We start from the raw sequence: 27,230 nt of genomic DNA on the forward strand, positions 1-27,230 counted from the left end.
CACTACCTGCCAGCCGGCATCGTGACACCTCTGGTGTCTTCCAAAAGTAAAAACTCATTAATTTTATGATGCAAACATAAAGTAGACATATTGGAAATGTGAAAAAAAAAATGATTTGAAATATCCATTTTCCTTACAAACAGAGAGCTTCAAAGTTAGAAAAATGCAAAATTTTCATTTTTTTCATCAAATTTGGTGATTTTTCACCAAGAAAGGATGCAAGTTACCATAAAATTTTACCACTATGTTAAAGTAGAATATGTCACGAAAAAACAATCTCTGAATCAGAATAACTAAAAGCATTCCAGCTATTATTAATTATTATTAGTTATTAATGTTTAAAGTGACAGTGGTCAGATGTGCAAAAAAATGGACGAGTCCTAAGGTGTAAAATGGCTGGGTCCTTAAGGGGTTAAAGTGACAGTGGTCAGATGTTCAAAAAACGCTCTGGTCCTAAGGTGTAAAATGGCCTGGTCCTTAAGGGGTTAAGGTTAAAATAGGCTTGGTTCTTAAGGGGTTAAAAGGCGATGAGGAAAAAACGAAGATGCAAAAATGCTCTATGTAACCAATGCGCACGTTCCCTTTATGGATGTACGGAATAAATCAAACATGGCGCCCCGCTGCCTTCAGCTCCTCCCCTTTTACTACACAGATATTTCCCGACCTCCCTCAGGTCAGCCAATCAGCGCTTTCGTACGATTCCTCGCTTTTAGCCAATCAGCACCAAGCGTTCCCTCCTCGGCCGTACAGACGTCACTGGGCGGGCTGCCCTGACAAGAATTCTGCGCCATCTTGCCTCCGTTCATCGTTGCCAGAGAGGGCTGAGGAGCCGGCGGGGGGGACGATTCTCTGCACCATACCCTGTAAGTGCGGCTCCGGTTGTCGTTATTATTTCGTATATCCCAGGTAGTATAGCGGAAAACGGTTATTGGAGAGCTGTGGTAGTTGCTAGGCAACCGTGCAGCGTATGAATGGAGCTGTGAGGTGAGCGGCTCGTCCTGTGCTTTGTTATGGGGGCGGGGGGGTGGAATCATACTCCTCATAATGTACATGATACTCGGTATAACGCCTCATATGGACAGGATATAACGCCTCATATGGACAGGATATGTTAGAATGGAATTGTGGAACTATAAGTATAAGCATGCCTTGTACGGTTTAGACTTGGAGTCCCAATGTAGGTATGTCACTTTCCTAACCAGGGTGGCTCCAGCTGTTTCAAAACTACAACTCCCAGCATGCCCAGACAGCCAAAGGCTGTCTGGGCATGCTGGGAGTTGTAGTTTTGCAACCGCCACTGCATGCTTCTCTATTGAAATGTATGGATAAAACCGAATTACACCCCCCCCCCCCCCCCCCATATAAATATAACCTCGATGGCCAATCCTGAAAAAAGCATTTCGGGTTGTTTCTGCCTAAGTCATGCACACAAATACCAGTGCATCTGTCATTACTGTAACTGGGTCATGTGATTACCAGTCTGACCCACAGAAAATCACAGTGCTTAAAGGAAAACTGTCAGCTTTCTTCCCTCTGCACTAACCAGTGGAAGTGCAGGGGACTCTGATCAGTTTGATCCTTACCGTGCCCGGATCCGCCGCGCCGTAATCTTCTATTTTCGGTATATGCAAATGAGATGCTAACTTGCATCGGCCGGGTTAACTAGCACTCTGACGTCAGTGCCGCCTGCCGCAGCGCCACCCAGCTCATCAATATTCCTCCCCCTGCCTCTTCTACCTGCTCTGTAATGAAGAGGGAGGGGGGGAATATTGATGAGCTGGGCGGCGCTGCGGCAGGTGGCACTGACGTCAGAGTGCCAGTTAGCACCTCATTTGAATATACTGAAAATAGATGACGGGCACGGTAAAGATCAAACTGACAGTTTACCTTTTAATAAGTAAGAGGAAGTGGTCAGTCCTGGGTCAGCTGACTTCCTGTGAACTGCAGGAGGATGTCATCACCAATCAGATCCCTCCTGCTGGCTCCAAGACCCTTCCAGCTCTATCTGTATATTGCTGCTGCTATTTCCATAGGTTCTTGATAGATATGTTATACATCTCCTCTACAGCTCTACTGCTATCTCTATGGGATCAGGATATGTAGTAGTTGTACACCTCCCCTCCAGCTCTCTCTGTATACTGCTGCTGTCGTCTCTATGGGATCAGGATATTTAGTAGTCATATACCTCTTCTCCAGCTCTCTCTGTATACTGCTGCTGCTTTCTCTATGGGATCAGGAGATATATATCCTTTCCAGCTCTATCTGTATACTGCTGCTGCTATCTCTATGGGATCAGAATATATAGTAGTCATATACCTCTTCTTTAGCTCTAGTAGTTATACACCTCCCCCCAGCTCTCTCTGTATACTGCTGCTGTCGTCTCTATGGGATCAGGATATTTAGTAGTCATATACCTCTTCTCCAGCTCTCTCTGTAAACTGCTGCTGCTTTCTCTATGGGATCAGGAGATATATATCCTTTCCAGCTCTATCTGTATACTGCTGCTGCTATCTCTATGGGATCAGAATATATAGTAGTCATATACCTCTTCTTTAGCTCTAGTAGTTATACACCTCCCCCCAGCTCTTTCTGTATACTGCTGCTATCTATGAGATCAGGATATATAGTAGTCTTATACACCTCCCTTTCTAACTCTATCTGTATACTGCTGCTGCTATCTCTATGGGATCAGAATATATAGTAGTCATATACACCTCCTCTCCAGCTCTATTTGTATACTACTGCTGCTATCTCTATGGGATGAGAATATATAGCAGTCCTATACCTCCTCCCCAGCTCTATTTGTATACTGCTGCTGCTATCTCTATGGGATGAGAATATATAGCAGTCCTATACCTCCTCCCCAGCTCTATTTGTATACTGCTGCTGCTATTTCCATGGGATCAGGATTTATAGTAGGCTTATACCTCTTCTCCAGCTCTATCTGTAGAATTTTGTCAAAGTTTACACAAAAACCATTGATACGTTCCCCATTTTCATACATTGTAACCTATTGTTTATTATTTGTACTTTAAATTACAGAAATTGAACTGAAGATGCCTATTGACCGTTTTGAATATGGTGTTGAGCCTAGGAAATTTAGGTACAGTATTTTAAGAATTTGGGTTATCATGAGAAGAAACATTCTGATGCACCTTCTACTTTCTCAGGATTTGTTGCAGATGATGTAAAGATGTCCTCGCTCCCTGATTCTATGTAGTCATTGTGTTGTCGAAGCTGTCAACAGTAAATCAATAGCGAATTGCTGTAGGATGTGAAAACACTGCTCCCCCCCCCCCCCCTCTTTTATATAAGGCATTGGTGAATGCTCTTTACAGGTTATACAGCATCATACTTTTGGGTTGAAAACAAAAAATCTTATCACAGGTTCCCTTAGCATTTTAATAGCCAGAGACCCATATGAGGGCTTGTTTTTTGATGGTCCAGTTGTACTTTCTAATGACATCTTTAATTTTTCCATAAAATAAGCTGCAAAAAATGGAGGGGGAAGAAAAATATTTGGGTGATGAAATTTGACAAAATTATTTATAAACTTGCCCTATTCTGTGCCCTATAACTGTAATGTTTTTATTTTTTGTTTTGGGGGTGTTTTAAACTTGTATTTTAGGAGGGATTTATTTATTATTATTAAGTTTGGGGAATATGAAATGTTAACTCATATTTTAACCTGCTTGTTTGTTTTCTTGTATTTTTTATTTTTTTTTCCAACAGGGGGCGAGGCAATCGGGGCAGGGGAAATTTTGTTGGTAGAGCCATGAAAGGACCGCTTCCACTTGGAAGGGAAAAGTTTCTGAATAAACCAATGAATGGGATGGTACCAATGAGGTAATATTATGTATCAGGTTAAAGCATGTTGCAAAAAAGCAGAATTAAGAACATTTTAAGATTAAGCTTAACCTTTTTAAAAGGCTTTTTACAAATGGTATTGATAGATATGTGATAAGGTCAAAAGAAATCTATTGGTAAATTCACTTAAGTAAAAAATAATAAATTTTATATGAACAAGTAATATAAGACTATGAATGAACAATGCAAACACTAAAGAGAAAGGTGCGGAGCAACTCGCCCGATAAATTGCAGCGGGATGCTTCACTTCACGTCCATTCAGTGAACAATCAGGGAGGCGGAAGATGGAAAGGGGGGAAACAGTTGGGCCACAGCGGTATCACACCGCTAGGTGCTTCATCAGGCCTCAAGGGGCCTGACGAAGCACCTAACTGTGTGATACGGCTGTGGCCCGACGCCTGATTCCCCCCGTTTAGATAATCCACTAGCGTTTGGCATGTGAAAGCAGCATTTTATGCTCCATTCACATTTTCTTAAAAGAAAATCCATGTGGAATAATGAATGTGCTGCGGATATTAAAGGAGAACTCCAGAGTATAAAAATTGTCGCCCATACTGCCAGCAGTAAAAAAAAAAATAAAGCTGTACATACCTTCCTCCACTCCCCCGGGGCCTCCGGTAACCGTCTCCGGCGCGATCCACTTCCTGGTTGCCGGTGGTCAGAGAATCATACTGCGCTCAGCCAATCACCAGCTGCAGCAAAGTCTGACTCGGCCGGCGATAGGCTGAGCGGCAGTGTGAGAACGCTTCAAGACACAAAATTCTTCACTACACCTGCTGCCGGGGCTGAAAACGTCACACTGCTGCTCAGCCTATCGCCGGCCGAGTCGGGACTTCACTGCAGCTGGTGATTGGCTGAGTGCAACAAGACTCTTCGACCACCGGCAACCAGGAAGAGGATCGTGGCGGAGACCGGAGCCGGTTACCGGAGACTCCGGAGGAGCGGAGGAAGGTATGTACATCTTTATTTTTTTACTGCTGGCAGTATGGGTGACAATTTTTATACTCTGGAGTTCTCCTTTTAAAGAGGTATTGATATGTTGTTAGGACAGTGTAAAAGAAAAAGTCCTACTCCCCTGCTGCTGTTCTAGAGCCTTTTGGTCACTGCTTGATGCTGGCCTTAATGGTGTCCTGTCTGTCAGTGACTGGCTAAGTGGGCAGGTCCTGCTGAGAAGTCTCAAAAAGTAGCAACAAGTGCGAGAAGGGTGTACTGGAATGTGCTGGAACAGGAGCTGTGGGGGTCTGAGGTAGGAGAGTATGGAAATGAAGATGGAAAATTTTATTGTGTGCCCATTATTCACTTTAATTTTTTTTATGTATGTAGACGTGGTATGGGGAGAATGCATCCATATATGGACCCTCGAGGACATAGGGGTATGAGAGGACGACCTCCGGGATTTTTGCCGCCGCCGCCACCACCACTTCATCCAAGGGAAATGGGAGAACCCTTTCCACCACCACCTCCCCCGCCACCACCTCCGCTTGCTCCATTAAGGTTCTGGAGTAATTCAGTGTGTTTGTTTTTATTGCTAATAACAAATGGTTATACCAATCTAACACTTTTTTTTTTTCTCTTGTCGATGTAAAGGCGTGGACACCCTCTACCACCACCACCTGGACTGATGGGATTTAGAGGGATGCCACCTCCTCCCCGTGGTAGGGGTATGTTACCACCTCCACCAAGAGGAAATTTTTCTCAACCAAGAGGGTAAGACCACTTAATATTTCTCCTATATTAAAATTTACTTCCAGTGCATATAAATTAAGAATTTCCAAAGCATATATTGGCCTTTGATTGTAGAGGCATAGCTTTAGAATAATAACAATGTAGGTGCCATGTTACTCCTGCATGCATTACTTTTGTATAGTTGTTTAGAATACACCATTTTCTAAAAATAAATCATATTAGCTTCTGTTTTTTTTTTTTTTTCTAATTTATTTCAACAAGTTTCCCATATAGCAAACACTTGTGATTTTATCCTTCCACACAGCTTTCCCAATGGACGCGGTGCTGCAGCACATCCTCCGCCACCTGGCTGGGGCCAGAGATGGCCCGCACCGCCAGGTGGCAGACGCTTTTAAAGAGACACACTGTTTACAATCCATAGCAGATTTTATGTGGCCGGAGAGTGAAACACTTATTTTTATTTAAATTTTTTGGTCCTATGTTGCCAAATGATTTAGTTTGAGTTACGAAAAGAATGTTTTCCAGCAGCCCTCATGCATTAAGTGGCATAGACAAAACAAAATGCCAAACTCCATTACATAAGACAAAACCATCTTTCTTTTTGGACTTTTTATCAAAAACTTATTCCACAATAAAGTGAGTGGACATTTTGGCTGTTGCACAACGGGACAGAACAAGACGGGTCAAGCGTTAACCTTAACTATAATTCTAAGTATCGGGACTTGTGTGCAACGTTTTAAAGATGGCTCTCAGTGTTATCCTGTGTTTTCACGCACTCTATATCAAATTATACTGTCATACATTTTTGTAATGCTAAGTGTTAAAAATTGTAAACACTAAGAAACTGAAATGTTGTGAGTACAAAAAGCCGATCTAGTCTTGTATACGAAAGCTTGACCTGCTGTAAAGGTTGCGTAGTTGGCATAAATGTAATCTGTAGCATATTTAAGTGGTTACGTAATGCATATGTGCATTTCTCTGCATTACTTTCAACAAGTGAAATTTGTTACTATCCATTTAACGCTAACAGATCTGTATGCTTGTAAAATCTTAACAAGACTGTAAATTGCATCTAAAAGTGTTTTTATAATGTGAGCAAAACCTCATTTACCAAGTGTTATTGTTTTTATAATTGTAATTTATTTTAGCATTACTGTAAATTCGTAGCTACAATGGAAAAACTGATGAATTTTCTTGGGGAGTGCCCCCCCCCCCCCATTTCCCCTTATCTCTATTATTCTGCTGAGGGCTGAATTGAAAAAAGGGGGTTGTCAAGCTGAGGCTTGTACTTGTACTTTAAGTACCTCAAAGCCAACATGCAAAACACTGATTTAAAGAAATCCGTAACCAATTGTTACAAACACTACAGGAAACTGTTTTATTTTATTTTTTATATATATTTTATCAGAAATGTTGCATTTCATTAGTTTTGAAGATATGTTTACATTGTAACACTAAGCTAAATGTATTCTCCTGCATTCACAGTATTTATTCTAAATGTTTAATACATTTTTTTTTCTTTAATGTGTCTCCTTTTTTTTATCCCTCTACAACTGTACATTTTTACATGTTTTTGTAGTATGAGCAAGGCTATTTATTATCTTAAGTATGTCAGTTAACACTGTTGCAAATGTAATCCTTACACCGCTAAAAAGAAAAAAAAAATGGCACATTATACCTGTTCATATATGCAAGCATCTTCACTACTGTGCAAACATATATGAACGGTATAGAACACTTTTTTTAGAATTTTAAAGCAGACACGTACTCTGAATTATACAGCACAAGGAAGTTTCAACCTCACTACATACTCCCGGCTATACAGGACAGAAGCATCCAATATATAGAACTTTAAAGAAAGTTTGGTTAAATTCATAGCAAATGCTTAAGTGGGTTGTCCCTCCAATTTTAATATGGTATAATATAGAACTTGCTGAGACAATATTACCCAATACTTTAAATTTTTTTTCTATTGCCTTGTTTCAGGTTATTTGCCTGACTTTTATGTGTTGTTGTCCTTGGTTATGTCCCACAACATTCCTGGGTCATGCATGCTCAGTTGAGTTTCGTGTTCCCCATCCCTGTACTTTCTTATAGAAAGATAAAGGTCATCGATCAGTTCTTCTGAGCTCCTGATGATTTCGTGGGGGTATGTTCACATCTTATTTATTTTTTTTCACAGCATGTGGATGAGATTTCTACAAATCTAATCCATGTGCTGAGGAAAAAAATATGCACAAAATCCGCACATAAATTGACCTACAGTGGCAGACTTGAAACCTGCAGCAATTGAATTGACTTCAATGAGAATATTAAAATCTGCAGTATATGTTCCAGTTCCACAGCAAAATCTGCAACTGTAGATTTCAGATACAGATGTGAACAAGATTGCTTGTACCCTTCTGTTTAAAAACGGCAAAGCCCACAATAGCTTGAAACTGACAAAAGTAATGAACAAAAATCTACCGGAAATTAGCATTGTGGGTTTTTCTGCCTTTAATAAAAGGGTATCAGCAATTTTGTCCAGGTCTTTAGATTGGTTTAGTAACAATCAACAACTACAAATCTGCCCCCAAAAACGAAATCAGTAGCATTTGCTTTTCTTATGCAGATTTACCTCAATGTGTCCAACCTGTGTAAACATTCTGTCTGCCTCTAAATTATTAAAACATTGTCTGCCTGGGGTAACTCCATACAATGTATACACAATAGTAACAGTATGCTCCTAAATTCCCCCTAATGGTGGTAAAAGACAAATTGCTTCAGCTCACGAATGAGGATGCCGGCCTGTAGGGATCAAGTGCATGACACAGACATTTATACTACAAAGGGAAAAAAATGGAAGATTTAGGACAAGTTTTGTAAAGAAGTTGCTGCAGCAGCCAACCAGACACCTGCTCAGAATTGTACATTTATAAGTCCTGTCCATAGAATAGGTTTCTCATGTCTTATATTCTCACAGAGTTACAAGTATATAAGAACATATCTAAATGTTACTGAACTGTCAAACTTGAAAGTGATGCTATTATTGTTGCTATTATTGTTACCCTTTTGAAGCACGTAGAAGATGGCATGCAGACCATTGAAGAGTGAGCCTTTAAGGTGAGAGTGATTCTAATTTTTCTTCCATGTCCTCATCCTCTTGTGGTTTCTTTGGCAGGTAAGGCTTCAAGTGCAATGCCATGCCGCCATCTGGAAATTCTACTGCTGTCTTAAGCTGCTGCTTTGTGTGCTTATAAATTCTAAGCTCAATTTTAGAACAAAAAATATAATTTTAAAGAAGTTTTTCCACAATTAGAAGTGAAGGTACTTAATATCGGCCACTTTCTGACTGGGGAGGGTCTGCCTGCTGGGACTACCCCTGATTGCTAAGGCTGGCATCACACAAGTGTAAGATGGCCACATTTTGCATTCATATTACTGGTGACTGCAGAGGGATCCATGATGATGTCATTTTAGGTCATTGGACTTGTGGTCAGGCCAGGAATTGCAACTTTGAATGCAAAAATGTGACAACTTTATACTTGTGATACAGGCTTGAGAAAGAAGCTACTAAAGAACCAGTTAAATGACAACTGCAGCGGCATTACACTTATCCCCTATCCACAGGTTAGGGGATAAGTGTTTGATCGCGGGGGGGTCTGACTGCTGGGACCCCCCCTGATCTCCCTAACGGGTGCCGCCATAAGCGCTCATGGTGAGCACTAAGGTGCGTAGCGTCGGCCTAGAGGTCGACAGTGACTCCCTGTCTCCTCCCCGTCCCCATACAGTTCTATGGGGGAGGCACGAATGCTGCCTCTCCCATAGAGATGTATGGAGGAGGCGTGCCGGCCGCAACGTTATGCTGCGGCAGGCACGCCACCTGCACTGAAGAGCCGCGGCTCCGTACAGGAGATCGCTGGGGGGCCCAGCATTCGGACCCCCCGCGATCAAACACTTATCCCCTATCTTGTGGATAGGGGATAAGTGTTTGTAACGCTGCAGATGTCCTTTAATTGTCCCAGCCTCTTTACTTATTCTTCGCATTCTGCAAGGTGACTTTTAGCTAACTCCATAGCAGCGTGATAAAATGCACTTATTGAGCTGTTGTGCAGGGCAAATTAAGAACCTGTGAATCACTGCAGAGCCTTATTTCTTAGGATCCAATGGTGGTGCTGGCAGTCACACCCTTCTCAGTCAGCAGGTTTTTTTAAAAGTATTTATAACGTTTTATACACCAAAAAGAAAACAGAACATTTCACACATAATTGGTCCAGTGGAAAGTCTACCCGCCCACCAAAACAGCGTAACAAAGGAAAGTGAACTGCAGGGCCGAATTCACGTTCCAGGTAGACCTCAGCCGGCCATTATACACACACCACATACACTAGGACAGACACTCACACACTCCCGAAGCACTCCTCACAACTCTCTGCCCAGTCCAGCCAGCCACACTAACACGGCGAACTAACCCTCTCAGGGGGAGCCACCGACTCCCAGCATTCAAACCCTATAGAATTTCTTGGGGCATTTACGGGTAGTATACAGCGTGCTATACAAAGGTACATATCTATTAACTAAATTGAACCATCTCGACAGAGGGAGGAGGAGAGGTATCCTTCCAGGTCATTATCAATATTTTCCGAGCACAGAACAATAAAAATCGAATTAGAAGGCGCCTAGGGAGCCCATGTCCAAGTCATTAAGAACACCCAGTAGACAGACTTCCCCTATGTTTTTTTCCCCAATTGTCTAAGTGATCAGCCATAAATTGCATCACCTCCCTCCAGAAGGGTTCCACACAGGGGCAACTCCACATTGCCGGTAGGAGGGAACCCACATTTGCACTACATCTGAAACAAGTATCCGAGGAGGAGACTCCAATACTCAGCAATTTAACCGGAGTGTAGTATTACCGGAGGACTAGCCTCATCTGAATAAGCAAATCCCTTGCACTAACCACCGTAGGGTAGAATGTTTTGGTACAAAAGAGTTTTAATGCATAGGTCATGGTTTAAGCTTCCCTTAAAAATTTTGATGTGCTGCTTTAGAAAAAAAAAATTTCTGTTCAACGATCTTAAACTGCAGTATAAAACTGCAAGGCTGCAACATTCTAGAATGACTAAACTACTTTTGAGCAGCATAGACATCATTTTATAATGTTGCTCTTATCTCACTACATATATTGTACTCAATTATTTGGGGGGGACAGACAGGTACTGGTAGTGGGGGACTCTTATTAGGGTGATAGACAGGGCGATCTGTCACAAAGACCAGGATCGTCGAATAGTGTGTTGTCTTCCTGGCGAGTTCGGCACATCGTGGATCGGGTTGACAGGTTCTTCGGTGGGGCTGGAGAGGACTCAGCAGTCATGGTACATATTGGCACCAATAACAAAGTAAGGTGGAGTGTCCTTAAAAATGATTTCAGGGACTTAGGCCACAAGCTTAAGGCAAGGACCTCCAAGGTAATATTTTCTGAAATATTAAACTGGGGGGGAGGGAACCTATAACATAGAGGGGGAGGACAGTGTAGATAGAGGGGGGACTTAGTAATGTACCTGGGGGTGGAGCTGAGGGAGGGGTTAGAATAGTTAATAGGGATAGGCTTCATAGGAAGAAAAAAAAATACACCTTTTGAATTGCATGATGATTAATGCCAGAACTATAACATACAGGGTTATAGTCTGTTCAGGAAGAATCGGACAAAATGGAAAGGGGGAGGAGTTTGTCTTCATGTAAAGTCCAGTCTGAAGGCCGCACTGCGGGAGGATATATGGGAGGGAAACGATAATGTGGAGTCAATATGGTAGAAATGTATGGAGAAAAACATTCTGATAAGGGTTTGCTATAAGCCACCAAACATAATGGAAGAGGCGGAAGATCAATTACTGAGGCAAATAAACAAGGCAGCAAATCAGAATGAGGTGATAATAATGGGGACTTTAACTATCCTGATATAAACTGGGAGACTGAGTCCTGTGAATCTCATAAAGGAAACAGGTTTCTGACTATAGCTAAAGACAATTATCCGTCCCAAATGGTGCAGAGCCCGACCAGAGGGGGCGCCCTACTAGACTTAATATTAACCAAGAGACCTGACGGAGTAAATAAGGTACAAGTAGAAGGATACCTAGGAAATAGTGATCATAATATATAATACATTATAACTTGTTCTTCAATAAGGGAATCTCTCGGGGGCCACAAAAACAATGAACTTTAGGAAGGCAAAGTTTGATCAACACAGAGAAGCCCTTAACAATATAAATTGGGGTAATGTCCTCAATGACAAAGCATTTAAAGTAGAAATCTTTGCAGATGATACTAAACTCTGTAAAGCGGTAAACACAATAGAGGACAGTGCACTGTTACAAATGGATCTGGATAGGTTGGAGGTTTGGGTTGGGAAGTGGCAGATGAGGTTTAAAACTGATATATGTAAGGTAATGCACATTGGGAAGAAAAATCCGGGCTGGGATTATGTATTAAATGGGAGAACACTTGGGATGACTGACGTGGAAAAGGATTTAGGGGTCTTAGTTAATAGTAAATTTACCTGTAGTGACCAGTGTCGGGCAGCTCCTGCCAAGGCAAATAAAATCATGGGGTGCATCAATAGGAGCATAGATGCCCACGACAAGGAAATAATTCTACCGCTGTACAAATCACTAGTCAGACCACACATAGAATACTGTGTACAGTACTGGGCACCAGTGTACAAGAAAGATATAGTGGAGCTGGAGAGGGTTCAAAGACGGGCAACCAGAGTAATACGGGGAATGGAAGGACTACAGTACCCAGAAAGATGATCAGAATTGGGGATATTTAGTTTAGAAAAAAGAAGGCTTAGGGGCGACCTAATAACTATGTATAAATATATCAGGGGACAGTACAGAGATCTCTCCCAAGATCTATTCATACCCAGGACTGTATTAATAACAAAGGGGCATTCTCTACGTCTAGAGGAAAGAAGGTTTCTACACCAGCACAGACGGGGTTCTTTACTGTAAGAGCAGTGAGACTGTGGAATTCTTTCCCGGAGGAGGTGGTCATGGTGAACTCTGTAAAAGAATTCAAAAGGGGTCTGGATGCATTTGTGGAGAATAATAACATCGCTGGTTATATATACTAGATTTATAGGGACAGAACGTTGATCCAGGGATTTATTCTGATGCCTTATTTGGAGTTGGGAAGGAATTTTAACTTCCAGTATGAGGGTTTTTTGCCTTCCTCTGGATCAACTCAGTAGGGACTCATTAGGGGTATAGGTTGAACGTGATGGACTCTGTTTTTTTTTTTTTCAACCTTATGAACTATGTTACTATGTATTTATCATGACACTATAAATTAGTTTTGCATTTCCGTTCACCCAGTTCCTACACTAACCTATTAGCCAGAGCTTTTGGTGTTCACGTACAAAACCAGCCAGAGCCAAAGAAAGGACATTCTTACACCGCAACTTGTTCTATTCACTCCCATAGACTTGCATTAAGGGAGGGGGTTTGACGTCATGACATGGGCGTGGCTGTCACGAGCCTCTGGCGCTGCATTGCCAGTTATCCGGCGCAGAGCAAAGTTCACTCCGTGCACGGGATGACTGGGGTGCTGCAGCAGAGATCGCGGGGGGTCCCAGTGGTGGGACCCTCGCGATCAGACATCTTATCCCCTATCCAAAGGATCCATAGATGTCTAGGGGTGGAGTATCCCTTTAACTGTGTTGAGAGTTCATGTCTACTTTATGTATCTGCTACTTATTTTCCTGACTTGCAGATAAAAATAAAGTAAGATATTAGAGCCCTAAAATTAGTCAATGTTGTTTCCGTCTTGAGGCACAGCTCCTTATGTCACTTTATGACAATAACCTGTAAAGTGAATGGACAATGCTTGAAACTTCACTCACCACTGACTCCTGAGAGACGCTAAAACAGTTTTCTTCTTGCTCAAGATTCATTATGTTATCTAAACCTTTCTGTAAAACCTGCTGCTACATTGCCTGAAGGTAAAAGCTGGGAAGTCTAAGGTTCTCAGTGTCATGTAAACTGCTACTGCTCTTTTGTTGTCTTTTAACTTCTGCATCTATATGTGAATTTTACTTTTATTACAGGTCATGGGGTATAAAGTTATTGTTTAAAAAAACAGACACAAGCTACTTTAATCCATCAGCTGTATATTCTGCCAAGAGTTGCATACACCATTGGATGGATGTTAGTGTAAAAGCAAATTGCACCTTTCATGGAGCTTGTGGTGTTTCGCCTTTTTATTTGTCAGCCGAGTGCCAAAGAGGCGGAGCTGCTCAATTGCCAGCATGCGTCTTTGCTCCTTAGCTCCTAGCAGGGGCAGAGCCCTGAACCTCAGCCAAGAAGGGGATGGAAGATGTGGGTGAGAGCTGGTGTGTTAGGCTGTGACACTTGAGCGATTTGGCTCCACCACCTTGACACTTGGCTGAGAAATAAGGCAATTGTATTTGCTCCAGGAGAGGTATTGTTTGCTTTTTATACTATAAATGTTATCTGACACCATTATACAGCAGTTAGAGCTGACGATTCCCTTTAATTTCCCTGAACTGTTTTAGTAGTTTTGACATTAATTTTACTGATGATCAGGACACTGTGGATCATTGAAGTCCTGAACCCCATACCACAGAGGCCTATGTGTGTCCTGAGTTAGATCCCTCAAATATGAAAATAAAGCTGCTGGCACCTCCTCACGTCATGTTACAACCACTCATTGCTGCTGAACGAGGTGACGTTATTCTGACAGTCATAGTATGTCACATCAACATTGCAAGTAGGAATATTAGAAGCGTTCAGTTCTATAAGGGGCTTCTGCTACACATGTATCTTCTTATCCCATAAATAGATAATGCTACAATTGTGTTTTAGCGCATCCACTGCTACATTCTCGGACTCGGGACTAATGCAATCCAAAATACGTCAGCATTTCCAACAAATCTGTGTACTGTACAAATAAGTCCTGCTTTTAATGGATTGTTGTTCTGGATCGTGAAGATGATCTGAAGCTGCTCTTCACCCATTTAATCAGGGATTTCTAGTCATGCATCATTTATTCTACTGAGCAGTGTAGCAAGTTTCTATTGGTCAGAATTAATGGATATGTCAAAGGGACTAATGTTATTGATTTGGCATTTCTGCTCAGCTTGCCATTTTCTTCTTACTACTTTTAAGGAGAAGAAAATGTATCCTCTATCCAAAGGCACTGTACTCGTGTATCTCCAGCTCTCCCATGGAGATGAATGAAGGGCACGTTTTGACCCCCTGCTCCGTTTGTAAGGAAAGTCTAAAATTATATCCCCTATGTTTGGATAGGGGGATACATTTTCAGACGTGGGACTTTTTCTTTAAAACAGACTCTTTGTGTGACCCTAACCTTAGGATAACTCCCGTCTCCAGGGCAATGATCATTATGTACTGACAAAATCACACAAAATCATTGAAGAGGTTTACACCAATGCAGGATTACTAAAATAGCACAATGACCTCACTCTGTCTGGCTCATTCCTTAACAAGAGCAAAGCCATAGGGGGAAATTTATCAAAACCTGTGTAGAGGAAAAGTTGCCCATAGCAACCAATCAGATCACTTCTTTCATTTTGCAGAGGTCTTTTTAAAATTGAAAGAAATAGGATTGGTTGCTATGGGCAACTTTTCTTCTGGACAGGTTTTGATAAATCTCCCCCATAGATCCTGATTTCTTTGTTTTAATATTCAGTTTATAATCTATTGGTAATAAAACTTGGTTTTAGTGTTAAGTTCAGTTTGCATCACACCTACTATATTAGACCCCTCTGTAGGGTTCCTGATGTGCAGGATGGTAGATTACTGCTCCCGTAGTTTCTGTAAAAAGGTTATATAGGTGTCACTATGCAGCAGATGCTCTGCACCTATTGACTAAATACAGATACGATAGCTATGATTAACGCTTACCATATACAATAGCTGTCTGCCCAACTGCTATTTCTCCTGATCTACCCCTGAGAAAACAGTATGTTAGGCTGCATTCACATTATGGTTGTAGCCTACGGCTGCCAGATCCGACTGGGGGTAGGGGAAAACAGAGCGCTTCCGTACCGGCGCCAAAATCCATTCACTTCAATGAGCTGACCAGAGTCAAACAGTAACCGGTCGGCTCATTTTTGACCCGTATCTGATTGTCAGACCAGACCTAAAACCGCTGTATACCACGGTTTTTGGTCCGGTCAGAAAACCGGATACGGGCAAAAAATGAGCCGACCGGAGTCACAATTTGATTGGTCGGCTCATTGAAATGAATTCGATACGGGCCGGGTCCGGTTCCTGTAGTGTAATTGCCCCCTAAGTGGGATAGTAAGTGGCTCAGTGATAGGAAGCATAGGGTAGTGATTTATGGAACATTCTCTGGGTGTAAGTTAATAGTGAGGTATCACATGGGTCAGTATTGTTTTTGGGTCAGTATTGGGTGAGTATAATCTCACACTACAGAGGATCTGGGAAAACTGGAGATTTGGGTAGAGAAATTGCCAAAGGTTATGCACTGGGACACACACTAAGTAGTACTACACTGGGTAAAACTACCATTGAAAAGGACTTGGGTTTTGCTGAACAGTAAACTCGGCTCTGGTGCCCAGTGCTGTCTGGTTGCCATCTGTCAGAGTGATAAATCTAGGCATAGTTTTTCCTCTATACAAATCACTAGTCTGAACACACACTGAGTATTAAGACTTGTGGAGTCAGTGCGAGTAAGGTACATAACGTATATCTGTCATTTCAGAAAACTTTATGTTCACACTACAGAGTGTGAACGGAATCTCCGCTCGCAGAATTCAGCGAGCGGAGATTCAGACTGGCAGGCGGCAGTAGGACCGCGCGGCACTGCGCCATCACCAATGACTGCTATGCAGTGTTCGCGGACTTCCGCGCAAAGAATGAATATGTTCTTTCTTTGCGCAGAACAATTTCAGCAGCGGAATTGTCCGCCACTGAAATTCCGCAGTGTGAACGGGTCTCGCGGAAGACCCATTCACACTGATGGTAATGTTCACTGTGCAGACTTTTACTAGTGGAATTCCGCAGTGTGAACATACCCTAAAGATTGGTGGGGGTCTCAGACCCCCACAGATTAAAAATTCTGTTATGTCTTGATGTCAAATTTTAGAACCGAGACTGGTTATTAAAGGGGTACTCCGCCCCTAGGCATCTAATCCCCTATCCAAAGGAGAGGGGATAACTTGTCTGATTATCGGGGGGGGGGGGGGGTCCCGCTGCTGGGAACCCCCGCGATCTCTCCTGCAGCACCCAGTCATCCGGTGTATGGAGTGAACTTCGCCCTGTGCCTGATGACTGGCGATGCAGGGTCCGGAGGATTGTGATGTCACGCCCCGCTCCCTTGAAGTCTATGGGAGGGGCCCCTGCGATCAGACATCTTATCCTCATCTCCTCCTTTTGGATAGGGGATAAGATGTCTAGGCACGGAGTACTTCTTTAAGCTTGCGATCATTTTGTTGGGGGGGGGGGGGAGAAGACATCTTCTAAACACAACGTGCAGCGATCTTTTTACATGTAGGGTTTAACCATGACAAGAGGGCATCCTCTACATCTACGGTATAGGAAAGGGTTTTTGTCTGTATACAAAGAGTAGAACTAAAAGGCAGTCAGTCGCCTCTGAAGAAAATAAAACCGGTCAGAACCACCTGAAGTGATCTGGTCATGTTCTTTGTATTTGTGTGAATGAAGAGGGATTATACCAACCTCTCTGTACTGGAAGCACCTTTTATGTAAGTATTTACTTTTCTCCAACTTAAAAATCTCTCCTGGTTGCAACCAATGTATGAAAAGCATTAGTGACAGCAGCTTATACTGTTTTCACAGAATCTCATTGGCGCTGCTTACCTGGAACATGAGAAGCCACACTGCAAGTTTATGTGCAGCCTTGTTCCTGCAACGCAGAGGTATCTATCCATGGTACTGGCCATTTCATGATCGAGCTCTGTCTGTGTCATTTTAGCTCTACCACATGATGTATTGTACAGCAGGAGACTGCAGTGGTGGTCGAGATTTGCAGCTGTCCCTGCACATTTTCTTGCTGCACGTTTTTTTTTTTTTTTTTTCAGGCTGATTAGTTGCGACTATTGTCAAATGTAGTCATTAAAGGGGTTCTCCCTATCCAAAGGATAGGGGATGTCTGATTGCGGGGGTCCACGTGGAAGCATCCACGTGACGTCACGCCCCCTCCATTCATGTCTAAGAGGCGGTGTAGCTACGTAGCAATCACACCTCCTTCCATAGAAATGAATAGTAGTCGCCAGTCATCCGGCACCGGAGTGGAGTTAACGCCGTGCACGGATGACTAGGTCCCAGCGGCGGGAACCCTGCGATCAGACATCCCCTTTCCTTTGGATAGGGAGTACCCCTTTAATGACTACATTTGACAATAGGCACAACTTCGGATAGGGGATAAGATGTTTTTCGGTGGAGTACCCCTTTTTAATAAGGTTTTTTGATAAGACAGACCCTTGTACCCAGCACCCAGAATTAGGGGTAGAGATGCTGCTGCACACCACAGTTGCGGAGGCGATCGTGCACTGTCTGCCTGATGAGCAGCAGCATCTCTCCAGACTGGTAGACTGAACCTTTTCATACAAGCTCTCATCACATACAGGCCTCTTATATGACATGAATTCAACTATAAATATAATTTTATTGATAAGACAATGGCGCAGTCCTCTGGTCCAACATTTTATTATAACAGGTTTAGTATTATAGCCTTACAAAGGCAATGGCACAGATCACACAGGTTCTTTCTGTTCTTCACGGTCCAGCGTGTCCCATATTGGCTGTTTTAGATGGTCTGGTAATTTTTCAAGTTTGGTCTAAGGATAGATTAAAATATTCAGGTTTATTCATGACCTACTAAATATATATATATTTGTTATACTAAACTACCCAGTAAACTGGCTCTGTTTCTTAGCTTACCTTTGTGATTTCTAAGGCCACCCCTTCAGGGACATTGCGCTGGATATATTCTAAGTACACGTCCGCTGTGCTCCCTGTCAGATGTGTCAGCTGTGGGGAAGGTAGAAATGTTAAACGGGATTATATATGAACGCGCCCATCTAGAACACTTATTCTATAGTCTTACTTTAAAGTTTCTGTAATGTGTCCTCATCTCATATTGTACTCTATGCTTCTTAAAAATGTGTATAGATTTTAAGAGGGTGAAACGTTCTATCTTCCTCTGTGGTTCACGCCTAAAAATTAGAAAACGGTATAAACTCCAAGAAACAGGAAGCAGAAGCTGTGCCACAAGGGTTGTCATAGCGCCCCCCCCCCCCCCCCCAGTCTTTGTTTTGTATTCATTTGAATGGACAGAATGTAATACCACAATTCACCTGTAGAGGCCACTGCAAATCACAGTGCCAATTAAACTGAACAATTGAGGTTCATGTTGGGGCAAAGCGTTTTAAAGGGGTACTCCGGCGCTTAGACCTCTTATCCCCTATCCAAAGGATATGGGATAAGATATCTGATCGCGGGGGTCCGACGCTGGGGACCCCTGCAATATAGCATGCAGCACCCACCTGTATCTGCTTCCGGCAGCACTGGAGGTTCTGGCTCCCGACCATAGGAATGGAAGATTGTGATGTCACGACTCCGCCCCTGTGTGACGTTACGCCCCGCCCCCTCAAAGCAAGTCTATGGGAGGGGGCGTGTCAGCTGTCACACCCCCTCCCATAGGCTTGTATTGAGGGGGTGGAACGTGACATCACATGGGGCGGAGCTGTGACGTCAATGCTCCGGTCCTGTGATCGTCAGTAATCGGACCCGGAGCGAACACGCTCCGGGGACTGATTTTAACAGGGTGCGGCGTGCAAGATCCCAGGGGTCCCCAGCAGCGGGACCCCCGCGATCAGGCATCTTATCCCCTATCCTTTGGATAGGGGATAAGATGTCTAAGTGCCGGAGTACCCCTTTAATGAAGAATAGTAATGAGGATTTATGTTTATAAATTAGATCTAACCAGATTCAGAGGGAAAACCATAGGCTTTCATCCAAATAGAGATGCCATTACTATACAGTAAGTGACTACCCAGCAGGATCCCTGCCCCCCCGGTACTTACACCTCAAGAGACAGACCAAGCTCTTTAGCTGACAGGGCTATGAAATATTCGTAACTATCCAGCACAGATTTGTCATGACCCTTCGCTAACACTTCTATTTTCTTGTACAGGACGTCTGGTTCATCCGTAGTGCTTATCTGTATAAATGACAATAAATTACTTTAACCAGTTGTATTGTGTCGTCTTGGTCATTTCTCTCACCATACGGTATAAACCTGTACAAAATACTTCAGCTGAATCCACCATAGATTTTTTATTTTTTTTTAACAGAAAATGGAAACTTCTATCTAGATCAGTGGTCTCAAACTGTGGCCCTCCAGATGTTGCAAAACTTCAATTCCCAACATGCCGTTGGCTGTCCGGGCATGCTGGGAGTTGAAGTTTTGCAACATCTGGAGGGCCACAGTTTGAGACCACTGATCCAGATCCTTTCATATCCAAGTTAGTTGAGTTCCAATCAAGTGTTAAAGGGATATTCCAGGAAAAAACTTTTTTATATATCTCAACTGGCTCCAGAAAGTTAGATTTGTAAATGACTTCTATTAAAAAAACTTAATCCTTTCAGTACTTATGAGCTTCTGAAGTTAAGGTTGTTCTTTTCTGTCTAAGTGCTCTCTGATGACACCTGTCTCTGGAACCACCCAGTTTAGAAGCAAATCCCCATAGCAAACCTCTTCTAAACTGGGCGGTTCCCGAGACACGTGTCATCAGAGAGCACTTAGACAGAAAAGAACAACCTTAACTTCAGAAGCTCATAAGTACTGAACGGATTACGATTTTTTAATAGAAGTAATTTACAAATCTGTTTAACTTTCTGGAGCCAGTTGAAAATATATATATATATATATATATATATATATATATATATATAGTTTTTTCCTGGATAACCCCTTTAATGAATCCCGCTTCCTAGAGTACAGATACAGTTTCACATGTAACGTGATTTTGTTGCAATCTTAAATTACATTTAAATCTATGAAAGAGACATTTCTGCCACATGTGAACAGTGTCCAGATATGAAGACGACGAGGTCTGTAGTACTTTGCCTTAGTGCTCATTCATACCAATATGGAATAAAACTACTAAAATGTGTTGACAATGGTTAGAGCAGTGTTTCTCAACTAAGGTGCCTCCAGGTGTTGCAAAACTACAACTCCCAGAATGCCTGGACAGCCAAAGGCTGGCACCCTAGTTAGGAAAAACTGTTAGAGGGAGGTGTTCCCATCTTCTGATTTCAGCTTCCCTGCTCCCTCTGGCCTGTTTGGGGCTGCCTATGGGTGCGTTCACACTAAGTAAAGGTGCATGCACACTATGTTTCTTAAGATACGAAACTGTATACGGCTGGGAGAGGGGGGGCGGAGAGTCGGGGGCAGGGCAACCACACGCTGCCGTATGCGGTCCCGTATCTAATGTATTTCAATGAGCGACCGGAGTGAAACGCTGCCTCCGGTCGGCTCCGTTTTGCCCCGTATGCGGTTTCCCGACCGGACCTACAAACGTAGTCAACAGCGTTTATAGGTCCGGTCAGCAAACCGTATACGGGGCAAAATGGAGCCGACCGGAGGCAGCGTTTCACTCCGGTCGCTCATTGAAATACATTAGATACGGGACCGCATACGGCAGCGTGTGGTTGCCCTGCCCCCGACTCTCCGCCCCCCCTCTCCCAGCCGTATACAGTTTCGTATCTTAAGAAACATAGTGTGCATGCACCCTAATTCAAGAGGAATTTACTCGAGTAATTCCTCTTGAATTCTCCGCTTCATATTAATGCACATCTCCTCTGCCCATTTACTTTAATGTTATTTCCGCTGTCCTGTTCCCACTGCAGAAATTCTGCTAGAAAAATTCCGACGCTGAATTCCTTTACACTTGAAGGAAGAACATGCTCATTCTTCAAGCGGAATCCGCAAGCAGAATCCAATAGAAGTCAATGGTAAAAAAAAATTCCGCCCAACATAGCTTTCGCGCGGAAATGGCTGAAAAACCCTTCACTTCTTTCTCTCCCATTTCCGTGCGAAAAGAAAATTATTTTTTCCGCACGTAAATTTTTCAGCGTGAATTCCTCTTGATTTGTTCAGTGTGAACGCACCCTTAAGTGGTAAAAAAAAAAAAGCAGCTGAAGGGTCTAACCTTCAGTTAGGGGTCTATTCACACGTACAGTATTCTGCGCAGATTTGATGCGCAGGATTTTCTGCTGCAGATTTTAATTTAAACGGAATGACTGAGCACAGCTTGAAATAGTGGGCATCAAATCGGCACAGAATACTGTACATGTGAATAAACCCTTGGCGTCACGACCACGGAAGCCCCAGGAGGCTGCTGCCGCCCCTCCCTCCCAGATAAAACGCTATCCTTTGGATAAGGGATAACATGTCTAGGGACAGAGTACCCCTTTAATGGGAATTGTGCACTTTGCACAGTCCTGTGAGCTATAATGTTAACATAATTCTAAAAGTCAGAGGGAGTAATGCAAGCTGCTGCTGTCGGCCTCCGGAACCCGCAAACCTCAGAGAGCCTGGAAGTAGAAATCAAAAGATGGGGGATACCCCTTTAGTGCTGATAAGATGACAGATTATAGAAGAAGAACTAAAGCAATGTATACAGATACAACTGACTTGATATAAATGTGTGTCTGACTACAGTAGATGAGTGGAGAGAACGCACTAAAGATCTCACTCAGGGTACATGCACACCACGTTTTTGCTATACATATCCCGTATACGGTTTCAAGTTAAACTGTATGGAACCATATAGAAAACCGTATGTACTGACTTAACACTGTAAACTGTATGTCAAACGCATCATCCGGTTTAGTCCGTTTTGCGTCTTATACGGTTTTGTCTAGTTTTTACCCGTACCCAAAACCATAGTCTACCACGTTTCTTGGTCCGGGTGAAAAACTGTATTAAACCGTATAAGTTTTTTTTTTTAACATGGGAGTCAATGGGAACCGTACAGACCTGTATGTGCGTACGATTCCATCCGGTTTTCACCATACAGTTTTTGACTGCAGTTTTTTTTTGGAATTTCAATCAAACAAGTGAAACTATATTCAAAATGGAGTGAAAAGTTAAAAAGTATACATTTTTTTTCTTAAACGGATGCAACCGGACATCATTTTTCAAACCGTATATGGGTTAAAATTTGTACACACTTTTTGATACAGTTTAGTCAGGTTTTGAGGAATCCGTTTTTCATCAAAAACCTGATACAGGAACTGTATTGCAAAAACGTGGTGTGCATGCAGCCTCATCCAGTACAGCAGCTCTGCTCCACCTGAATGGCTCTGTAGTATCAGACACATGGTGGAGTCTTACTGTAGTGACACCCATTAAAGGAATACTGTCAGCCAGTTCACCCACACTAAATCCAATACACTGGGTTATAGTGCGGGTGAACAGGAGACCATACAGGGGTCACTTGTTTTTTTTTAGGTTTTCTTGCCGCCGAGTTGTTGTCCACTAAAGTTTTGTCATTTTGGCCTTCATTTGCACTCTGAAGGTGGGTCCCCCGCCGGCAGCCTTGCTTTGGGTTCCGGAGGAAGGGTCCTTAGTCCACCCCCCTTGTTCGCATATTCATTCTCCCCCTGAGCGCAGCGCTTTGTCTGCAGAGCGCATGCGCTGAAGATATGACCCAGCTCTCGTGTCCTGATGTGAGAGCTGTGCATCGGGAGAGTGCTCTACACAGTATAACTGCGCATGCCCCGGTCCCTCGCTACACCCAGAAGTACCTCTTTCTTAAGTCTCGCTACTTCCGACTTCTGGGTGTAGCGAGGGACCAAAACAAGGCAGGCGGGGGGGGGGGGGGGAACCCTCCTTCAGAGCGCAAATGCAAGCCAAAATTACAGAACTTCGGCGGACAATTCAGCAGCAAGAAAACCTAAAAAAAAAAAAGTATGGACTGGCTGACAGTATGGTGAACTGGCTGAGAGTTTTCCTTTAAAGGGGTTCTCCGATGCTTAGACATTTATCCCCTATCCAAAGGGGCCGCTGGGGACCCCTGTGATCTTGCACGCGGCACCCTGTTTATAATCAGTCCCCAGAGCGTGTTCGCTCTGTGTCTGATTACGGGCGATCACAGGGCCGGCGGCATGTGACATCACGCTCTGCCCCTCATTGCATGCCTACGGGAGGGGGCGTGACAGCTATCACGCCCCCTCCCATAGGCTTGCATTGAGGGGCGGAGCATGACATCACACGGGGGCACAGGCGTGACGTCACACGCCGCCCGCCCTGTGATCGCCCGTAATCAGACACAGAGCGAACACGCTCTGGGGACTGATTATAAACAGGGTGCTGCGTGCAAGATCCCAGGGGTCCCCAGCGGCGGGACTCCCGCGGTCAGGCATCTTATCCCCTATCCTTTGGATAGGGGATAAGATGTGTAAGCACCGGAGAACCCCTTTAAGTCTGTTCATGGGGTGGGGAGTCCTGAGAGACAGATCCTTGCTGATCACATACTGATGACTGATCCCAGCAAAACTTCTTCATCTAAGGAGCTTATACACACACGACCTCAGTAATAAACTTTCGGAGTCTTACCAACTTCTGCACGCTGGCCTGTAGGTCATTTGGAGGCGTCCCTGAGGTCACTGTAGTTACCGCTCGGCTATTTCTAAAACAGAAAGCAGATCTGTGGAGCTTCAGTCAGATAACAGTATAGATGTTGGTTCTATGGATATGAACGTCAGATTGACACAGTTCTCTCTCCCAACCCACCTCCTCTTACTCTCCACGTGTATTCTGGATGGGAGAATGAAGCCCCCAGACTCTTGGCAGCAGCTTTTCTCCTCTGAGGACAAAATGATAGGGCTTGTGACCACCCAGCCAATCAGAGGCCACAGTGGTCTCCCACCTCAGGTCACTGCTTCCCCTGACCCCACAGAACCAGCTCAGTTAGAGACCAGTGCAGGAGCGTTAACAGCTGTGGGAAACTGGAGGAGGTGAGTATAGGATGGTTTATTTATACAACCCCCCCCCCCCCCCCACAAGAAAACATTTCCCACGTACAACGCAACAACTGACCATGAAGGCAGCATCTGCAACCCCTATATGGTCAGATTCACATCACACTAATCCCCAGTGACCTCACTATTGTACTTACGTCACATGTCTGTATGTCTGGGTAACAGCACAGTAACAAGAGGGGGGCTGCCTTGTTCTGAGCACCTAGGACAAAAGCAGATGGAAGGTTTTGGTAGATGACATGGATGCAGCTCAGAACAAATGATTTGTGGTATTTTCCCTTTTACACCAGTAAAATCAGTTCAACCAAACACAAAGCTGCTGGGAAGACAAGAAGGTGCCCTCTGGGCCCTAAGAGAAGCATGAAAATACATTCCTAAAATGACCCAAAATTATATAAAAAAGCGACTAAAAGAGGAGCAGCATAAAACCTCTCCTTGTATACAGACCCCTATAGAAAAGTTGTTATTCAACCTTTATGGGCAAAGGAAGCAGGACTCACAGGCTCAGTCTACAAACAGGAAGGTCTCACAGGCTCAGTCTACAAACAGGAAGGTCTCACAGGCTCAGTCTACAAACAGGAAGGTCTCACAGGCTCAGTCTACAAACAGGAAGGTCTCACAGGCTCAGTCTACAAACAGGAAGGTCTCACAGGCTCAGTCTACAAACAGGAAGGTCTCACAGGCTCAGTCTACAAACAGGAAGGACTCACAGGCTCTGTCTAGGAAGGACTCACAGGCTCTGTCTAGGAAGGACTCACAGGCTCTGTCTAGGAAGGACTCACAGGCTCTGTCTAGGAAGGACTCACAGGCTCTGTCTAGGAAGGACTCACAGGCTCTGTCTAGGAAGGACTCACAGGCTCTGTCTAGGAAGGACTCACAGGCTCTGTCTAGGAAGGACTCACAGGCTCTGTCTAGGAAGGACTCACAGGCTCTGTCTAGGAAGGACTCACAGGCTCTGTCTAGGAAGGACTCACAGGCTCTGTCTAGGAAGGACTCACAGGCTCTGTCTAGGAAGGACTCACAGGCTCTGTCTAGGAAGGACTCACAGGCTCTGTCTAGGAAGGACTCACAGGCTCTGTCTAGGAAGGACTCACAGGCTCTGTCTAGGAAGGACTCACAGGCTCTGTCTAGGAAGGACTCACAGGCTCTGTCTAGGAATAGGAAGGACTCACAGGCTCTGTCTAGGAATAGGAAGGACTCACAGGCTCTGTCTGTGAACAGGAAGTGGGGGGCTTTTTCTATGTATAGGTGGAGAAGCAGGACTCACAGGTTTTGTCTATGAAGAGATGGGGAAGCAGTATTTAAAATACACCTGAAAACACCAAATGAAATCATAGAAATGTATTATTTGTATAAACTCAGCGCCTGCCCTCTAGATCCACACTGCAGACAACACCAGATTGCCATATACTATGTCCTGCCATCGGATGGGGAGCTGCTGCAGTACCAAATGCTAGAACATCAATATCTCCTTCATTCTGTAAGCCATGGACCTCTCCTTTATTAGAGGGTTGTAAGAGTGCAAATCCTGTCCATGGGCTGAATGGTGATCGGCTGCAATACCAGACACAATCTAAGGCAGTGGTCCCCAAACTGTGGCCCTCCAGATGTTGCAAAACTACAATTCCCAGCATGCCTGGACAGCCGTCGGCTGTCCAGGCATGCTGGGAGTTGTAGTTTTGCAACATCTGGAGGGCCACAGTTTGGGGACCACTGATCTAAGGCAATGTCTGCCAATAAGCAGCCAGGTATCAGTGACCTTCCACTATATAACCCGGGGACCCCCCTCTGTGACCACCCCAGCACAATACTATGGTCTATAACAGTGCTCTCCAGAATGTGGTCCTCCAGCTGTTGCAAAAGTACAACTCCCAGCCGACGCCTGGGAGTTGTAGTCTTGCAACAGGTGGAGGTCCACAGTTTGTAGATCACTGATCTATAACAATGACTCCTAAGGATACAATAATGTCCTGACACATACGCACTAGCGCCCCCTGTAGTCTATCACAGCCATTCCAAGCACGCTGAGACTTATGGTTCCACCTCTGCTATCCCGCTGTCACCACCGCATCTCCATGGTAACTATAATTACCTGACAACGGGACGCCGCCAGGACGTTGCGGGAAAGAAGGGCAAATCCTCTACAGGCGCTCATGTTCCAATGGCAGGCGGCGATGACGTCACTTCCGGCGCATCTTCTTGACGCGGCTGAACGGAAGAGGAGCATGTAGCGTCCTCTGTCAGACACCATGGAGAGGATTCTTGAGCGGAAGCTGTCAGCGGCCATTTTTGATTTGGGCACTTTGACATTCCTCATTGTATTTAATGACTATATGAGTACGCTTTACTTGTAATTGTCTATGGTAAACAGGAAGCAGTGAGCAGACAATCTGCTTTAAAGGGGTACTCCGGTGTAAAACTTTTTTTTAAATCAACTGGTGCCAGAAAGTTAAACAGATTTGTAAATTACTTCTATTAAAAAATCTTAATCCTTCCAGTACTTATTAGCTGCTGAATACTACAGAGGAAATTCTTTTCTATTTGGAACACAGAGCTCTCTGCTGACATCATGGGCACAGTGCTCTCTGCTGACATCTCTGTCCATTTTAGGAACTGTCC

At 43.8% G+C, this 27,230-nt stretch overlaps 2 protein-coding genes across 6 annotated transcripts; one reads left to right on the plus strand and one right to left on the minus strand.

Annotated features, from left to right (window-relative positions):
• The first annotated feature begins 608 nt into the window (after positions 1 to 608).
• On the plus strand, positions 609 to 19,621 carry LOC130362980 (splicing factor 3B subunit 4-like). 4 transcript variants are annotated; one of them, XM_056568185.1, is made up of 7 exons: positions 609 to 863; positions 3,043 to 3,103; positions 3,733 to 3,846; positions 5,191 to 5,361; positions 5,455 to 5,574; positions 17,397 to 17,476; positions 19,539 to 19,621. In XM_056568185.1, exons 2-7 carry the CDS (start codon positions 3,057 to 3,059, stop codon positions 19,604 to 19,606), a joined length of 600 nt encoding a protein of 199 aa, XP_056424160.1. In that variant the 5' UTR covers positions 609 to 863; positions 3,043 to 3,056; the 3' UTR covers positions 19,607 to 19,621. The 4 variants fall into 4 exon arrangements, with proteins under 4 accessions (XP_056424160.1, XP_056424163.1, XP_056424162.1 ...); XM_056568186.1 differs by lacking the exon at positions 609 to 863 and adding an exon at positions 912 to 984; XM_056568188.1 differs by lacking the exons at positions 17,397 to 17,476; positions 19,539 to 19,621 and adding an exon at positions 8,714 to 11,023 and having other exon boundaries at positions 619 to 863.
• MRPS10 (mitochondrial ribosomal protein S10) lies at positions 18,251 to 26,920 on the minus strand. Of its 2 annotated transcripts, none has more exons than XM_056568184.1 (7): positions 26,704 to 26,920; positions 24,749 to 24,813; positions 24,187 to 24,259; positions 19,646 to 19,782; positions 18,667 to 18,775; positions 18,501 to 18,590; positions 18,251 to 18,397 (listed from the first exon to the last, which is right to left on the minus strand). In XM_056568184.1, exons 1-7 carry the CDS (start codon positions 26,896 to 26,898, stop codon positions 18,314 to 18,316), a joined length of 753 nt encoding a protein of 250 aa, XP_056424159.1. In that variant the 5' UTR covers positions 26,899 to 26,920; the 3' UTR covers positions 18,251 to 18,313. The 2 variants fall into 2 exon arrangements, with proteins under 2 accessions (XP_056424159.1, XP_056424158.1); XM_056568183.1 differs by having other exon boundaries at positions 24,187 to 24,277.
• Positions 26,921 to 27,230: the final 310 nt, after the last annotated feature.

Source organism: Hyla sarda, chromosome 3 (assembly GCF_029499605.1).
Source record: "Hyla sarda isolate aHylSar1 chromosome 3, aHylSar1.hap1, whole genome shotgun sequence".
Lineage (NCBI taxonomy): Eukaryota > Metazoa > Chordata > Amphibia > Anura > Hylidae > Hyla > Hyla sarda.

What these genes read in the sequence shown, in the direction of transcription:
- LOC130362980 (XM_056568185.1), top strand. Translation starts at nt 3,057, where the DNA reads ATGCCTATTGACCGTTTTGAATATGGTGTTGAGCCTAGGAAATTTAG. An exon ending in GTTGAGCCTAGGAAATTTAG is followed by an intron (nt 3,104 to 3,732) that starts GTACAGTATTTT and finishes TTTTTCCAACAG; the next exon opens with GGGGCGAGGCAATCGGGGCA. An exon ending in CCTCCGCTTGCTCCATTAAG is followed by an intron (nt 5,362 to 5,454) that starts GTTCTGGAGTAA and finishes GTCGATGTAAAG; the next exon opens with GCGTGGACACCCTCTACCAC.
- MRPS10 (XM_056568183.1), bottom strand. Translation starts at nt 26,898, where the DNA reads ATGGCCGCTGACAGCTTCCGCTCAAGAATCCTCTCCATGGTGTCTGAC. An exon ending in TGGCGGCGTCCCGTTGTCAG is followed by an intron (nt 24,814 to 26,703) that starts GTAATTATAGTT and finishes CTTTTGTCCTAG; the next exon opens with GTGCTCAGAACAAGGCAGCC. An exon ending in CTTGGTCTGTCTCTTGAGGT is followed by an intron (nt 18,776 to 19,645) that starts GTAAGTACCGGG and finishes TCTAATTTTTAG; the next exon opens with GCGTGAACCACAGAGGAAGA.